This window comes from Trichechus manatus, unplaced genomic scaffold (assembly GCF_000243295.1).
Source record: "Trichechus manatus latirostris isolate Lorelei unplaced genomic scaffold, TriManLat1.0 scaffold00093, whole genome shotgun sequence".
Taxonomy (NCBI): Eukaryota; Metazoa; Chordata; class Mammalia; order Sirenia; family Trichechidae; genus Trichechus; species Trichechus manatus.
In genome coordinates this window covers 6,526,398-6,545,029 of record NW_004444029.1, presented here as the reverse complement: position 1 = coordinate 6,545,029, position 18,632 = coordinate 6,526,398, and the positions used below count along the sequence as shown (strand labels likewise).

At 43.0% G+C, this 18,632-nt stretch overlaps 1 protein-coding gene across 1 annotated transcript in view; it reads left to right on the top strand.

Annotated features, from left to right (window-relative positions):
• LOC101350583 (probable maltase-glucoamylase 2) overlaps positions 1-18,632 on the top strand; it is a 114,336-nt gene that overhangs the window by 32,056 nt on the left and 63,648 nt on the right. Inside the window, exons 6-15 of the mRNA XM_023736923.1 lie at positions 110-281; positions 1,986-1,988; positions 3,804-3,900; positions 5,055-5,167; positions 6,726-6,851; positions 9,826-9,957; positions 10,052-10,150; positions 11,652-11,765; positions 12,680-12,764; positions 14,306-14,423. Of these exons, the coding sequence (XP_023592691.1) occupies positions 110-281; positions 1,986-1,988; positions 3,804-3,900; positions 5,055-5,167; positions 6,726-6,851; positions 9,826-9,957; positions 10,052-10,150; positions 11,652-11,765; positions 12,680-12,764; positions 14,306-14,423 (1,059 nt within the window). The remainder of the gene's footprint in view (positions 1-109; positions 282-1,985; positions 1,989-3,803; positions 3,901-5,054; positions 5,168-6,725; positions 6,852-9,825; positions 9,958-10,051; positions 10,151-11,651; positions 11,766-12,679; positions 12,765-14,305; positions 14,424-18,632) is intronic.

Below are 18,632 nucleotides of genomic sequence, written 5' to 3'. Positions count from 1 at the left end.
AGTTGATAGAAGCACCTGGAGCGTGTGACCTCTAAGTGTAGATGGAAAGGGGTGGGCAGGTCACCTGCAGAGAGAGTTGTTGGGTGACTCCCTCTTCCCCACGGCCCAGGTTGGACACGGGCATTGGGCCCCTCCAGTTTGCCCAGCAGTACCTGCAGCTGTCTTTCCGCCTGCCCAGCACCAACCTGTACGGGCTGGGGGAACACGTGCACCAGCAGTACCGCCATGACATGAACTGGAAGACCTGGCCCATCTTCACTCGGGACACCTCTCCCACCGAGGTGAGCTTCCCTTCCTCCTGCTTATCGCACACAATCAGGAGTACCTCCCCTCCTTTCTGGAAAGTCACCTACAGAGAAAGATCTATATAATATTTTGTCCAAATTTAAATCTGTTTGTATTGGGGAATGCTTGCTCTTCAGGCGTATAAACACACAACTAGAAATACAGCAATTTAAAAAATACATATGACATTTAAAGGGAAATATAATCTAATGATTTATTTATGCAGCCTAATATGTATTAGGAGCCCTGGTGGAGCTGTGGGTAAGAGCTTGGCTGCTAACCAAAAGGCTGGCAGTTTGAATCCACCAGCCACTCCTTGGAAACCTTATGGGGCAGGTCTACTCTGTCCTATAGGGTCACTATGAGTCAGAATTGACTCAGTGGCAGTGGGTTTGGCTAGTTTTTTGAAAAATATGTATTAAAAAAATCTTTCCAAAAAAGAACTATGTTTGGCTTTAATAAATGAGTAAATATCTAGACGAGAGCTTCACACAAGCCGTTCTCAGTAGAACTTTTTATAATACTTTATTGTGTTTTTGGTGAAAGTTTACACAGCAAACTAGGTTCCCATTTAACATTTTTATACATACTGTTTAATGGAACCCTGGTGGCATAGTGGTTAAAAGCTTGGTTGCTAACCAAAAGGCTGACAGTTCAAAGCTACCAGGCGGTCCTTGGAAACCCTATGGACAGTTCTACTCTGTCTTATAGGGTCGCTATGAGTCGGAATGGACCGGACGTCACCTAAGAACAGTAACAACATACACACACACTGTTCAATGACTTGGGTTACATTTTCCCGTTGTGGCAACAGTCTCGTTTTTTCCATTCTGGTTTTTCCCGTTCCATTAATCTAGCTTTCCTGTCCGCCCTCACCTTCTCATCTTTGCTTTAGGGTAAATGTTGACCACTTGGTCTCATACAGAGGATTTTGTAAAGGAGCACAGTATTCATGGGTGATATTGTTTATTTTATCAGTAGAACTTTGTGGAGTAAACCACGCCTCTTTTGGAAACTTTAATACTGTTCCAGGCCCTTGCTAGATAAGTATGCTCCCGCGGCAGCAATACTGCCATCACCTAGGAGCCTGTTAGAAATGCAGAATCTCAGGCCCTCGCCCACACCTGCTGATTCAGAACCTGCATCTTAACAGTATCCCCAGGTGAATCACGTGCACATTCAAGCGTGAAAGCACGGTTCTGGAGCAGTGCTTCTCAACCTACCGGTAGCGAGGGCTTAGTTTCCTTCTTTGTTTTAAATCTAATATAGGCAATACTTTTGTAAAACACAATCAAATGTAAGAAGAATGAAAAAAAACCCAAAGACGACATCCAAAATACAAAATCAAATTTTAAATTGAACAGACGTAAATTTATTCTTTTAGACAGTATAAAAATACTCTTGATGTTTGCATTTCTCCTGTTATGAAGGAGGGGTCCTGGTGGCACAGTGGTTCAAGTGCTCGGATGTTAACCGAAAAGTCGGCGGTTCAAACCCACCAGCCACTCTTCGAGAGAAAGATGTGGCAGTCGGCTTCCATAAAGACTTACAACCTTGGAAACCGTATAGGGCAGTTCTATAGGATTTCTGTGAGTTGGAATCGACTCAATAGCAGTGGACTTTTTGGTTGCTAATGGATAACACAATTTGGGGAGGTGCCAGTGCATGGACAATATTTTGAGTAGCAGTACTTTGTAGAGGATGTCTTGAAGCCTCCATTGTGCTGATGCGATGTCTCGGATCTGTGCAAGAGCTTCAGGGTGATCCATGTTGTTGGGAGGGATGGGACTGAAGCTTTGCAATCCATATTCCACAGGACATGAACACAGCAGGTAGCACATTAATTGCTCTCCCCTCCCCCTCCCCCAACAGCCTCTGATGCAATGGAGAAAGCACACTTACTCAACCGAACAAAGGAAAAAGCAATGACCAAAACATTCACAAAAATGCTTGGTCAAGCATCCTGATAATTCTGGAATACTAAGCATCATATTAAGTTTGAGTTTCCACAGCTGAAGTTCTTGAGTTGTGTACGAACAGATTAAAAGCTCTATTTATCTATTATTCCACCTGCATTCTTTCCAAGCATTGATATCATGAGTCCTTATGGTTACCATTTTAAATCTAGCCTAATTTTGCCTAGACCTGTTGTTCCTCTCTGTTTTGCATGGCGTGCTGATTTTCTATCTCCTCCTTCTCCTTCCAGACTTTACCATTGTCAGCACTATAGCCCTGTACCTGTAGCTGTCGGGTTGATTCCAACTCATGGTGATGCTATAGGACAGAGTAGAATTGCCCCATAAGGTTTCCGAGGAGCAGCTGGTGGATTTGAACTGCGACCGTTGGGTTAGCAGCAGTAGCTCTTAACCACTGTACCACCAGGGCTCCATAGCCCTGTACCAGGTGCTAAGTTTGTGACACGGTGACACAGGATGCTTCTGTAAAGCTTTCAGTATATTTTGGTCAATAGCTGCTCTTCGTACAGCACTTACAGCTGTACATGTTTTCTTTGTTTATGTCAGTGCTCATCACAGCCCTGTAACAGGTTCGGTACCTCTCTCTACTTCTTAGTTTTAAACTTTTTTAGTAACTAATTAACACATATTCCTTACGGAAAAATTAGAATACACATGTAGGTATAAGGAAGTAATTTAAAGTAGCTCATAATTCCATCACTGTGCAGAATCAACTCAACGGCAACGCGTTTTTGGGTTTGGTATAATCCCATCACCTTCTGCTGACCTTTTGGTACATGTCATTGCAGATATTTTCCAATGTAACCAAAAAAAAAAAAAAAAAAACCTAGATAAGGAATAAATTTATATACCATAAAATTCACCCTTTTTAAATGTAATAATTTTTAGTAAATTTACCAAGTTATGCAACCATCATCATAATCTAGTTTTAGAACATTTTCTTTACCCCGATATGACCCCTTATGCAATTTTACATTAAATCCCATTCTCCCCACCCTATCCTCACTCGACCCCCAGGCAACCATGAATCTATCTATATCTCTTTAGATTTGACTTTTATGGATATTTTATATAAATGGAATTATTATACAACATGTGGTCTTTTTGTATGGCTCCTTTCATTGACCTTAACGTTTCTGAGATTTATCCATGTTGTAATGTGTATCAGGACTTCATTTCTCTTTATTGCTGAATAATATTCCATCGTGTGGCTATACCATATCTTGTTTTTCCATTCACCAGTTGGTGGGTGTTTCAACACCCTTTCGGTACAGTACTGAGACACATCACAAGGCTAGAGAGGGACAGCAGAATAGCAATATCACTTTCAAAGTGAGCAGCATAGTACAGAGAGCTAGTGTATCAATCAGTGGTCAGGAATCCCAGTTAGACATTAACCACGGCTAAGACATCCTGCCCTGGGGAAACTGGTGTGCTGATCAGGTACATATTGTGCACAGCTTTTTATTTTATTTTAGGGTGAACGTAAGCATTTTTAACGCACAATACTCATTTCTGTCCTTTTTTCTTTTTTGCTGACAGGGCGTTAATCTCTATGGGGCTCATACATTCTTCTTGTGCCTTGAAGATGCCAGTGGCACCTCGTTCGGGGTTTTCCTAATGAACAGTAACGCCATGGGTAAGAAGCATCTTTTTATCTTGGCAGCATTTGAGATGCTACTTTTGCAAAATGGTTCATGGTGAGATCCCCGTCTAACAGAGGTGTACTGGACCTACAACACTTCTATAGAAACTGGAACTTCTAAGGAGGTTAACCTGTCTGCGAACCTAGTTCCTACATTTCGATGCTCTTTTGATTGAAACCTGCTCCAGGATTCTGCTTTGACCGATGTTTTCCATAATATTCTGTAGATAATAGGACCCACCATTGATGGGCACATTCCAACGATACCGGTAGGTTTCAGCGCTTAAACTGTGCTCTGTCTGTAGGCAACAAGGCTGCACTTCGTAGGTCGTGGTCACGGCCCCTCTTCCCCCCTCCCCAGTACCTTTCTCCTCCAGCTTCTGGATTAACGGTGCTCGAAGGAGTCTGGGTGGTGCAAGCCGTTTGCCATTGGCTGCTAACCTAAAGGCTGGCAGTTTAAATCTACCTAGTGGTGCCACTAAAGAAAGGCCTGGCAATCTACTTCTGTAAAGATTACAGCCGAGAAAACTCTATGGAACATTTCTGCTCTGTAACACATGGGGTTACCATGAGTTCAAATTGATCGATAGCAAGGTTTTTATCGGGGGGAGGGGGTATTTAATAAGACTTTTAAAACACTTTATTTAGATTAACCCATTAGCAAGCCCCAGAAGTTTGTATTTTTACATGCCTGGATTAAAATAGAACTTGCTCTTTTTTCTCTTAAAAACAAAACAAAACCACCCTCCATCCTTCATTAGTGTTCAATATTTTGGTAAACCTCCCCACCGTCTGCCGTTGAGTCTGCTCTGACTCATAGCGACCCTATAGGACAGAGTAGAACTGCCCCATAGGGTTTCCAAGGCTGTAATCTTTAAGGAAGCAGACCGCCACATCTTTCTCCCTCAGTGTGGCCAGTGGGTTCAAACCGCTGACCTTTCGGTTAGCAGCCGAGCACTTTAACCACTGCACCACCAGGGCTCCTTTGCTAAACCTCAGTGACTACCTAATAACAGAAACGTGTAATTTCCATCCCTTTTGAAATGAGGCTTAAAACGTGTGTTTTACACAGCTTGGCTCTTCACCTTCTAGAGAAGAATACATTTTCAACCTTGAGATTCTAGTAACTCTTGTTAAAATCTTTACAGAGGTCACCCTTCAGCCTGCTCCGGCAATCACCTACCGCACAATTGGGGGCGTTCTTGACTTTTACGTGTTCCTGGGAAGCACTCCAGAACAGGTTGTTCAGGAATACCTGGAGGTATGGATTTGTGTAGACGGTCATTTTGCATTGCTTTTATCTCATACCCTTGTTATAAATTAACAAGAGAAAAAAAAAGGTTAGGAACAGCAAACTGTCCGAACTATCAGTGATGGGATTGTGAGTCTCTCATTCATTATATGTTGATTTTGATGGACAGACATTTATGGGGCTACTTCTGAATGCAAGAGAGGCACTGTAGAAGGTTCTGGAAATCCAAAAGCAAGCCCAGTCCCATTTCTAGGGGCTCATGGTGCATCCACGTGTGACCAGCCATTCCAGAGACCTAAGGCCACAAATCAGCAACAGTCGTTCATTCATCCAGAAAGCAAAAATTCAATGTGAGAACTGTGTGAAAGGGACAGTGCTTGTTACTGAAGATTGCTTTTCTGTTTTTTTTTATTCAAATAATCACAACAGGAAGAAACTTTAGACGCCACATAGTCTAAAGTTTCTACTTTAAGATAAGAAAACCCGGGTACAGACAGGTGACATGATTTGTTCAAGGTGACACATAAAGGCACAGGAAACATGGCTCCAGACGCCAGAGCATTTACAACCAAACGGGAAAGGAGAAACCAGCTGCCCTTGATCAACTCCAACTCATGGTGACGCCACGCGTGTCTGAGTAGAACTGCGCTCAACAGGGTTTTCAATGACTGATTTTTTGGAAGCAGATCACCAGACCTTTCCTCTGAGTCACCTCTGGGCGGACTTTAACCTCCAACCTTTTGGTTAGCAGTGAGCATGTTAACCGTTTTCGCCACCCAGGGACTCCAGAGGAAAGAAGACACAGTCTGAAATGAGTATAATAGGAAGCACCTCTTAATAAATGCATTAATGAGTAGCAAACAACTGGTAGGGGATTCTGAGGCGTGAGAGAAAGTACTGAAAGTATCTGCTGAGGAAACTCATCTTGCAGGACAGGGACTCTTCAGGAACCACGACAGGCTGGGCACCATCTGAGATCTTCTCGGAACTGTGGCTTGAGGAACTTGGAACACTTGGATTTTAAACATATTCCACCATTTCTTTACCCATCCCACCCCAAATCCCATCGGCCCCTGTAATTTCATCCTTAGCACATACCAGTATCTGAAATTTATTAGGCATTTATTCACTTCCTTATATTTTTTTGTGTATTCCCCACTAGAATTCAAGCTCCATTGGGCAGAAACTATGTTTGCTTTGCCTACCACTACATCCCAAGTACCTAGGTCAGCCCTTTCCACATCAGGAAATCTTTAGTGAATGAATGAATGTCATTGCTTTCCCCCCAAGATTATACTACAATCCAAGCATTTTCTGCAAACTTGCATCATTTTCTGACATTGCAGTTGTTGGGAATGCATTTAGGTCATTAGCAGAGAGAGACATGGAGTTGTGGAATTTCACAAATCAGCCTAGGAGATTGCCCTTGACTCTGACATTATCCACCTGGGGACTTTACAGAAAATAAAGTGGAACCAATGCTTGCAGTGTTGGACATGGTGCTTATTCTGTTCATGAAACCGTGCTGATTCTAAATGCCAGCTCCTTCTTTACCGGTCGTTTTCAGCTTGTTGGCAAACCGTTCTTGCCTTCCTACTGGAGTTTGGGGTTCCAGCTTAGTCGCAGGAATTATGGTGGCATCGAAGGATTGAAAAAAGTTGTGAGCCGAAACCGTGCAGCTGGGATTCCGTATGTAAGTGGAGGCTTCTCCTATTCTGCCTTAGGCACCATTTTTGGTCTTTTTAATTTTGCATCAATTTTAATTTGTTAGGAAAAATACATTTATCTATAGAGCAATTGATTGATAGGTGAGCATACACACTGTCAGAAATGTGCCTGCTAAATTACCGATCACATCGTGGAGAGAGCAGTTTATGGAGTCACATGGATATGGCTTTGAATTTTAGTTTTGCCTCTTCTTTGCCGTATGCAACATTGGGTTACTTCATTAGCATCTCTGAGTCCTCATTTCCTCCTTTGGAAAATGAGATTATAAGACTTCCTGTGGTGGGCTGGTAATGTGAAATGTTTTATGCCACTCACGTAAAGCACCTGGTACAGAGGGGACCTCCGTCAATGTGAGCTATGATTTTACGAGAGGAAGCCACAGCTGAGCTGACATGGTAAACAAGGGCTGATGATTGTAATGGTAATGTACAGTGAATGAGGACCCCCTCCACTGTGGCCTCCTATAGCCCTTCCAGATCTAGCTGGCTCTAATACTGAAAGCTCTGTGGTTGCTTGTTCCTGAATGGTTGCCCAGTGTTGAACAGATGCTGTTGGCTTGGGTAACGGGTCACATGTTCCTTCTGACTCACAACGACTCTGTAGGGTAGAGTAGAACGGCCCCATAGGGTTTCCAAGGCTGTCATCTTTACAGAAGCAGACCGTCACATCTTTCTCCTGCAGAGTGGCTGGTGAGTTTGAACCACCGACCTTTCAGTTAGCAGCCAAGCGCTTAACCACTGTGCCACCAGGACTCTTCTGCCTATAAGCTAGAGCCTTTAAATGATGAGCTATTTCCTGAGGAGACACGAGGCCATAGAAAACTTCCATGTGACTTCGAGTTGTTATGTGGTAGAGCGGAGGAAATGAACCTCCTTGTGTAGGTGACCTTGGGCAATGTCACTTAACCTCTTCATATTGTAATCTTCTCACTAAGAATAGTACCTGCTCCTCGGGGGTTGGGGTGCAAGTGAGAGAGCATATGTGTGAGAGTTCGGTTAATTAAAACTCTAGCCTTTTGTTCTGTGTATTTGTATTATTGCCTTAACAGTTGTATAGGACATACACCCGAAAAAAAGCCAAACCCACTGCCTTTGAGTTGATTCTGACTCATAGCGACATTACAGGACGGAGTAGAACTGCCACATACAGTTTCCAAGGAGCGCCTGGTGGATTCAAACTGCTGACCTTTGGGTTAGCAGCCGTAGCTCTTAACCACTGCGCCACCAGGGTTTTCAAACACACATACACGCAGAAGCAATTTCCGTCGAGTCAATTCTGACTCGTGACGACCCCATGAGTGTCAGAGTAGAATGTGCTCCATAGGGTTTTCAGTGGCCAATTTTTCAGAAGTAGATCACCAGGCCTTTTTTCTGAGGCACCTCTGAGTGGACTCTAACCTCTGACCTTTTCGTTATAGCCAAGAGCCTCACCTTGCACCACCCAGAGACTCCTTTACTGGAGAAGGAGGACATTTTCTCTTCTTATCGTATATTCTGGCTTGATGTAGGGGTTCAAAGTTACGAATCCACTCATCCAAACAAACGCCTGCTTTAGGGCAAGCTTCCAGGCCCTCAAGTTCCAGAGATCAACAAGATTCAGTCCCTACCCTCAAGGTCTCACAGTGCCTTTGGCATGCTTGTCTCGGGGGAGGGAGCAACCTGCAGCTGAGCACGCTGCCTCATTTGAGGAGAGGTTTATGTATTCTTGGGAGATAGCCAGACCTGCAAGCCCTGGGATCATTAAGAAACATGGCCTTTGTTTCTGTCTCTGTTTTTCCCTTGGCCATTTTAACCATTCTTAAGTGTATAATTCAGAGGCATTAACTGCATTCACCATGTTGTGCAACCATCACTGCTATTTCCAACCCTTTTTCATCGCAAACAGAAACTCTGTATCCATTAAGCATCCCCCCCGCACCCAGCCCATGTAATAGCTAATCTACTTGTGTCTCTATGTATTTGCCTATTCTAGGTATTTCACATAAGTGAGTGTCTTAGTCATCTAGTGCTGCTATCACAGAAATACCACAAGTGGATGGCTTTAACAAACAGAAGTTTATTCTCTCATGGTTTAGGAGGCTAGAAGTCTGAATTCATGGTGCCAGCTCTGGGGGAAGGCTTTTTCTCTCTGTTGGTTCTGAGGGAAGGTCCTTGTCATCAATCTTCCCTTGGTCTAGGAGCTTCTCAGCACACGGACCCCTGTCCAAAGGATGCACTCCACTCCCAGTGCTTTTTTCTTGGTGGCATGAGGTCCCTCTCCTCTCTGCTTGCTTCTCTATTTTATATCTCAAAAGAGATTGACTCAAAATGCAACCTAATCTTGTAGATTGAGTCCCATCACATTAATATATATGCCTCTAATCCTGCCTCATTAACGTCATAGAGGTTAGGATTTATGACACATAGGATGATCATGTCAGATCACAAAATGATAGACAATCACACAATACTGGGAATCATGGCCTAGACAAGTTGACACACAGTTGGGGGGTGGGGGACACAATTCAGTCCCTAACAGTGGGATCAAACACTATGTGGACTTCTGTATCTGGCTTCTTTTACTCGGGATGATGTTTTCAAGGTTCATAAATGTTATAGCATGTATCAGAACTTTATGCATTTTTAGGGCTGAAGAATATTCCATTGCATGGATAGACCACATGTTGTGTATCCATTCCTCTGCTGATGGGTGATTTCTACCCTTTTGGCTGTTGTGAATAGTGTTGCAGTGGATGTTGGTTACAGGTCTTTGTTTGAGTCCCTGTTTTCAGTTCTTTTGGGTCTATACTTAGGAGTAGAATTGCTGCGTCATACATAATTCTGTCTAACTTTTGGAGGAACCATATTGTTTCAGTGTTAATGACCAGGGCCCTCACCATAAAGTTCTCCATCAGCATGGTGACATTTCCTAGGTTCTGACTGACCAGTGCTGTCTTTCAGGATGTGCAGTACTCTGACATAGACTACATGGATGGATACAAGGATTTCACTTATGACAATAGGACTTTCTATGGTCTCCCAGAGTTTGCCAAGGAGTTACACAGCAATGGACAGAAATATGTCATTGTTATGGTATGTTTAAATACTAATCTTTTTGCTTTGGTTTTCCCTACAGAGTGCAAAAGAACTTTACAAAAGTATTATTCATATCATATTTATTTATTAGAATCCTGGCATCGCCAACCACTCTGGCTACAAGCCCTATGATGATGGAAAAACAAAGAGGATATGGGTCTACCAGAATGATGTGTTTGCTGTTGGGAAGGTAATTTCTCAAGAAAATCAGAGTAACTTACAGTCATCTTGGGAGGTTTGAACTTTTGGTATGAAGATGGGTGGAGGCAGGCTACATGTTACTGTTTTCATGGCTTTGACATTTTCTTTTATTATTATTTTAAAACCAGTAGATGTAATAATACCGAAACCAAACCCATTGTCATCCATCTGATTGCGACTCATAGCGACCCTAGATGATAGAGTAGAACTGCCCCATAGGGTTTCCAAAGCTGTAATCTTTACTGAAGCAGACTGCCACACCTTTCTCCTGTGGAGCGGCTGGTGGTTCCAACCACCAACCTTTCAATTAGCAGCCGAGTGCTTAACCACTGAGCCACCAGGGCTCCTGAGATGTAGAAATAGAATAGTTAAAATTCTGAAGGATTTAAGAAGCTAGCCTCTGACTGTCTGATACTATAGATAATTGAGAAGCAATACATTATTAGAAGAAAATTCAGTGGTACTTAAAAGCCCTCCCACTTCCCCATTTCTATCTCTTCCCCAAGACAATAAATTCTACTGCAATTAATATGACAAGATGCTCGTAGGCTAATGTGAAACCTGTCTCAGCTGATGTATTTTTAATTTACACATGATGTATCTCTGATGTTTTAGAAGTCAGCCTTGATTCTAACCCTGGCAGTTTTCAGGCATTGGAATAGGCTGTCTCTGAGTTTATGTTGAGGACAGCTGTGTTCAGAGACCACTTTGACTCAAATCACATAAGCAGCCTTCTATTCCAATTACGTGTAGGCTCTGCCCTCAATGATTGGATGACTTGAGATGTACTAAAATGGATGCTTAATCTAAAAAGCTCATGTGACCGCAATTCTTATTGCTCCTGGAGAGTTTACTTGGGAAAGCTGTCTTTTCGGGTTTATTGATGTGCCCTTGTCTAACCCCGTTCACTTAATTCATTTAATTGACTTTCATTGTTTACAATACTCAACTCTATTTACGTTCTTTTTTTTTTTTTTTTTAGTATTTGTTGCCTTGTTTTTATTTTATTTTAATTCCTTTTTATTGTACTTTAGTATTTTTGTTCTTTTTTATTGATTCTAACTTTTCATGAAACAGTTGAGATATTTCTTCCTTCCTCCAAACAAGTGTTTGTTTTTACCGTTTTGCTTGAAGTGAATTTTTAAAATATCAGAAAGATCTGCAGTCACGTGTGTGTGCAAAATCAGAGACCACAGTCAACTAAGATTTATTTTGGTTATCTAACAAATTAGATTATGCGCACCTGTGAGTCATTTTAGTACACTCACACCTGGGTGGTTTATAACTAGGGGTTTGCATATTATGGCAAGAATTTAATTAGATGGTTACCCCCATTGACTGATAAGTCAATCTTTTGAATCTTTTGATCTTAGATGTTGGCAGAGGTAGCGGTGGTAGGGGTGGTCACTGCAGTGCATTTGGTTAGAGTGATGTTGGAGTGGTTGGGGTGTTTCAAAAACAGTTGCCACACCTTCCTCCTTGTTCTCTAGGGCTATCCCGGGTGGACAATCTTTCCTGATTTCAGTAATCCAGTGACCTCTCCCTGGTGGACAGAGCAGTTCGAGGAATTCTATAAAACTCTGGAGTTTGATGGAGTGTGGATTGTAAGTTGTCACTCCAGGATCAAAGTTCCCTTGGGAACGGATATGCCAAATTTTGAGATGAATTTTGACCCTGATCTGTAATAAAATAGTTTGCTGGACACGGTGATATTAAAAGTTCTTTTACTTAGTCCTGAGTCTGAATGCAGTAAATTAGACCCCTCAAAACCCTGGGTTCTAATTCTGCAACTACAATCAACTGGTGATTGATTGATTGATTTAAAGTTATTTGCTTTCTCATAACCTCAGCCTTTTCCTCCATAAACTCTTTCAGCTTAAAATTACTATTTCATTACATGCTGTAATTGCAATTATTTGTAGCATTCTTTAATAATTAATGCCGACAGTGAATCATTAGAGAATAATTCAGTGAGGCCCTGGTGGTTTTTAGGGGATAGCAAGTGGGGAGATTTCTGAGAAATTTGAAAGATTATAATGGCCTATTAGTAGGATTAGGCATTACTTATTTTTCATCCATTTTAAAGAAATTGATCTTAATTACATTCTCTTCTTATTCCTCACTGAGTGGAATAAAACATAGAGAAAATTATGAAATAGAAATATTACCCTATCTTAGGTTCTTTTAAACAATACTGAACCAGTAATAGAAACAAGAAAGTCTTTACACTTTATAAAACAAGAATCTGCCACTGGAATTGTATTTTTTAATTAACTGATTGAAATCAGTTTATAAAATATGCTCAATACTGTTTAGAGCTGGAAGACACCTTGCATACAATCTAATCCAGTGATTAGATTCTGGAAAAGATGAAAGAGAGGTCAAGAAAAGTGGGGGAGATTACTCAAGGTCCCAAATCCAGTTCATGGGAGACTCCAGATATTCTGGCTTCTATTTCAGCAGACATTCCTCAACAGCTGTCTGTTGATAACATTTTGTACGTTTTGTGTCTTTGAAGGAGATGGATGAAGTATCTAACCTTCTCCAAGGTTCTGATGTTGGGTGTGAATCAAACAGCTTGAACAATCCTCCTTTCACTCCTAGTAAGTTTTTGCCCGTTTGCTAATGACGTAGGCATGGGATGTGTTTGAAAACGACCTCAGTAAGACTCAGTGTGGTCAACAGCAATGTCATGTCCAGTCCAAGAGACCCCCAGAATCCTGTCCACGCCTCTACTTGAGTCTCTGTTGCATGTTTGGTCTCTGGTCCCCTTTGGGCTGCCATAACCCAAGGGCAATCAAGTGGCGAAGGTTACTCGTCTGAGCCTGGCTGCCTCTCTTGGCTGTGCTTCCTCTCTGGAGTTCCACATTCTTCCATCCTGTTCACTTCCTCCAAACCCTGTACAGCTGGTTCAGTTTGAAACTTGTAACTCTACCAGAGCACTCTATGGTGGAAACTACCTTCTGTTGAAGTAGATGTGGAATTTTATTAACTTTTTTTTTCATTAGCAAACAGTTTAAGGCATCAAGTTCCTTTTAGGTCCTTCCTATTTTATAGGTTCCATATTTCCAGGCAACACCAACTTCCCAGGCCCTAATTTTGAAAGAGTATGGGGGAAGGAGTATAGAATAGGCTAGGCTGTGGAAACAGATAAACCTCATCTCAGTGGATTAACACCATGAAAACTTATATTTTGCTCACACCCTACACTAATGAGAGATGGATGGCTGTCATCCATGTGGTGACTCAGGGATCTAGTGACTTCCATTGTCTTGGCCTCCCAGCTCAGAGTCCTTTGTTTCCAGCTTCATGGGCAAAAGGGAGAGAGGGTAGAGAGAATTTATGGGCAGCCTGCAAGTGGGGTGCATCTAATTTGCCCACATTTCTTTGGGTAGAACCCAGTCACTTGGCTTCAGCTTAATTTCAAGGGAACATAGGAAATATAATCTTTTTATATCCCAGTCTAACCAGTCTCTGCCAGTTTCTTCTGGTTTGTCCACTTCACTTGAACCCCTTGGACCAAGTTTTAACTGTTTCTTAGTCCCTTTTGGTCACCGAAGGAGTAAAGAAATTTTTTTTTTTGTGGGGGGAAAAGGGGATTATTGACCTCAGACCATTTAAATTCTTGCAGAAACCTACTGTTTACTTCCCCAATTTATTCTTTGTCCTTCTCTGCTTACTGTGTTTTCCCAATTTTTAAACTCTGGATCGGTTTGTCTTGGTTTCTCCTTAATCTTTTAATCTTCTTCTTGGCCAAAGATATTTGGTTTTGTCCAGAAAACTGTAATACTATACCTGTACTTTGTACACTCAATCCCTCTTGATTATATGTATGTAGATAAACCTTGCGTGCTTTGTTTATATTTAGTCTCAGCTCTACTTCCCACAGCTCTGAGCATGCTTCTCCATTGCCCCCACCCACTGCCATTCTTTGCGTGCTGAGGGAATGCAAGTTAACTTTAATGATCCCTCTCCATGAGGCACTCAGTGTACATGCCAGGTAGGAAGTGCCATTTATGGAAAGGATTTTACCTGGTAGAAATTAGTGCAGAAGTTACAGTAACTAGGAAGTGAATGATCTAGTGACTGTTTTATTGAAGTGGATCGATGGGGTCAATGCCTTACTGATGGGTTTTCCCCACAGGAGTTCTGGACCGTGTGCTTTTTGAGAAAACCCTTTGCATGGACACAGAGTTTTATGGTGGCCTTCACTATGACGTCCACAGCGTGTATGGCTATTCCATGGCACAAGCCACAGACTCGTAAGGACTTGGTTGTCTCTCTAATTCCAGATTGGGGGAGGTGGGAGTTGGAGGGCTTCTCTTCTCTTCCGTAACTATGTTTTTCAAATATTGGTTGGGGGGGAGTGGTTAAAGGGATATAGAAACGTTGGTCTTACAGGACCTTTAAGGGATCCTCTCATCCAGCCCCTTGGTTTCTGAGCAGAATTTTTGATGATGAGCATATGCTCAGGGATTCCATTACTTCAAGGATTAAAAAACAAAAACAAGAAAACATTGCCACTGAGTTGATCCAACTCACAGCTTCCCTATAGGACAGAGTAGAACTGCTCCATAGGGTTTCCAAGGCTGTAAATCTTTATGGAAGACTGACACTTCTTTCTCCCCTGGAGCAGCTGGTGGGTTCGAACTGCTGAACTAACCAAAAACCAAACCATGCCGTTAAGTTGGTTCTGACTCATGGCACCCTCACATGTGTCAGAGTAAAACTGTGATCCGCAGAGTTTTCAATGGCTGATTTTTCAGAAGTAGATTGCCAAGTGTTTCTTCTGAGGTACCTCTGGGTGGATTTGAACCTCCAGCCTTTCAGTTAGCAGCAGAGCGTGTTAACAATTTGCACCACCCAGGGACTCATGAAGGATGATACTAGTGGGAGATAACGTGTAAGCCATTTAGAGCTCTGACTGGAAGTCAGCCCTTGTGTGGTTCCCATTACTGAATGTGATCTGGTCTCCACCCTTGGATTGCCAGATTTAGCAAATAAAAATATAGGATACCCAGTTAAATTTGCATGGGACATACTCATACTGAGAATGATTCATTGTTTATCTGAAATTCAAATTGAACTGTCCTGTGTTTATCTGGCAACACTACATCACACTCCTCTACCTTCCCTCCTGACTGTCCTCCCCAATCTCCCTCTCAATACTTGCCTCTGCCCCACTTCACACACCAAACACACTACACACTCACACACATCACACACACACACCATACACATCACGCACTCACACACCATGCACTCACACACACACCACATACTCACACACATACCACGTATACCACACACACACCACACACTCTCACATACACCACACACACCACATGCTCTCACACACACCACGTACACACCACACATCACATATAGACTGCACACTCATGCCACACACTCACACAGCACACATAGCACACACACACTACCACACACTACCACACACTCATACATACACACACACACTGCACACACATACCACACATCACACACACACACATACACCAAACACACCACATACAGCATGCACCACACACACCACATACACCACACCACACAAACACCACACCACACACTCATGCAGCACACATACCATACACTCTCACATACACTACACACACCACACTCACACACACATCACACCACACCATACACACCACACCACACAAACACCACACCACACACTCATGCAGCACACATACCATACACTCACATACACTACACACACCACACTCACACACACACATCACACCACACCATACACACCACACCACACACTCACACCACGCACACCACACATATCACACACACACACTCACACAACCACACACACCATACACTCACACACAGGCACTCACCCCACATACATTCACACCTCACATCACATACATCACACATTCTTACATATACATTCACACACATGTATTCTCTCACATGTACTCATGCACACCATGCAAACACACACATACACTCACACATCACACACACACTACACACACACATACTTCACATACACACCTAGTCTCTCACACACAGCACACAACACACACCTACTCACACACACACACCACACACTCACACACATACTTACACACATTCTCTCACACACACCACACAAACACATGTACGTTCTCTCACACATTCTCACCCCCCACTCACCCCCACACACTCTCACACACCCATATACCACACACACTCACATGTACTCACACACACACTATCACACACACATTCTACCCATTTTGAACACATAACAAGGAGATAGATGCTCTCAGCAAAGCATTCTGTCCTTTCCACACCTTGTCACATGGATTTTTGCTCATGACTTGGAAATTGAGGAACAGCTGTCCCAATCCAGGTCCTTCCAGAAGGAAGTTGGTAAAATACAACCGTTTATGACTAAGAGAACAAGGAATTCTGGGCTAAGCTTAAGAAGATTTTAGTTTTAGATTTGTGACACAGATGAGGAAACTGAAGTATCTGAAGATGTTTGGGGGACCTTCCTGGGGCTTAGGAAAGGGTGTAATAGCCGTTCCCTGCTTGCTTCTTTATGGGTTGGTGGTTCTAGAACCCCGTGGTGGGGAGAAGGGCAAGGAGAGCTTGGGTGTGCTATGGGACAGCCCTCAGCCCTTGTCCTGCTTGACTTTGAGGTTTCATTGGACACCTTGGACGGTGCTTTAGTTTTTGGGATACCACACTACCCTGGAGCTCCTCCACTCTTTCCATCTGTCCTTTCTCAACCTCTGCATCAGAATCGTTTTCATCTACCCTTTCACTACTGATCAATCTTAGGGGTCAAACCTTGAGCTTCTTCTCTTGTCATTTATGCTATAGGCTATAATTTGGAGTCCCTGGGTGTGCAAATGGTTTGTGCTTAACTACTAACCCAAACGTTGGTGGTTCAAGCCCACACAGTATCACTGCGGGTGCAATCTGCTTCCTTAAAGATTACAAGTTTGGTTTTTGGTTTGGGTGGTGCAAATAGTTAACATGTTCACCTGCTAACCAAAAAGTTGTAGGTTTGAGTCCACCCAGAGGTGCCTCAGAAGAAAGTCTGGTGATCTACTTCTGAAAAATCAGCCATTGAAAACCCTACGGACACAGTTCTACCCTGATATACATGGGGTCATCATGAGTCAGAGTCAACTTGATGGTAACCTGTTGGTTACTATAATTTATTCTGATGATTTTAAGGTCTGTTATTCCAGCTTAGGTCTCTTCCTGCCTTTGAGACCCAAATATCCAAAACTACCTGCTGATCTTCTCCACTTGAATGTGTCGTAGTGCCTCAAACACCACTCACCCTGCTCTACTACCTGCTTGCACCTAGCCTCCACACACTGGCTGACCACTTTGGAAACTCTTACATCACCTACTTTGGTTGGCAGCAACACCATACTTATCTTCTAGACTTCCCAGTGAGAAACTTGGCATCATCTCTGAGTTCTCTCCTTCCTTCATGCCCTCACGTGCAATAAGCCACCCATACTTTTCATTCTACCTTTGAGACGTTTCTAGAACCTTCTTTTTTTTGTCCACTGACACTTCCTAAGGGAGGTCACCGTTTCCCTGATGTTAACCTTATCCCCCACTGATCTGTCCTCTTCCCTTGCTACCCAATGGTGGTTCGAGGACCTGCAGCATTAGCAGCACCTGGAAACATATCAGAAATACAGTCTCCCGGGTCTCCCCCAGAGCTAGGAATCAGCATGTGCATTTTAACAAGATCCCCAGGTGATTCAAATGCGTGTTGAAGCCCAAGAAGCGTTACTCTACACTGCTGTCGAGGCAGTGGTGATTCAGTGGTAGAATTCTCACCTTCCATGAGGAAGACCTGGGTTTGATTCTCAGCCAATGTCTGTCAGTGGAGGCTTGCGTGTTGCTGTGATGCTGAACAGGTTTCGGAGGAGATTCCAGACAAAGATAGACTAGGAAAAAAGGCCTGGCAATCTACTTCTGAAAATCAGCCAATGAAAACCCTGTGGATCACAATGGTCTGATTCACAATCCACCACAGGGATGGAGCATGACTGGGCAGCATTTCTTTCCATTGTGCTTGGGGTCACCATGAGTCAGGGGCAGCTAACAACATCAACACACTGCTGTCAATGGGATCTTTCTGAATCACAAGTCTGCTTATTTCTCTCCCTCATGTAAAGTTCTTGGTGGCTTGATATCGTCTGTACAATAAAATGCAATCACCTTAGCACAAGGGATAAGGAGCTTTATAATCCAACCCTGTCTTACTGTTTTTTCTCTCATCTTTGCCACCCCCATCCCCCACATTACACACCTTGCTCCCAGAGTCAAAATGCTATTTCCATCCTTTCTGTCTCTGCACACGCTGGCCACCCTGCGTAGGGCCTTCACTGCCCTGTCACTTCTTTCCTCCTTGTCTCTGCACGTGATGTCCACCCTGCATGGGGGCCTTCGCTGCCCTGTCACTTCCTCCCTGTCTC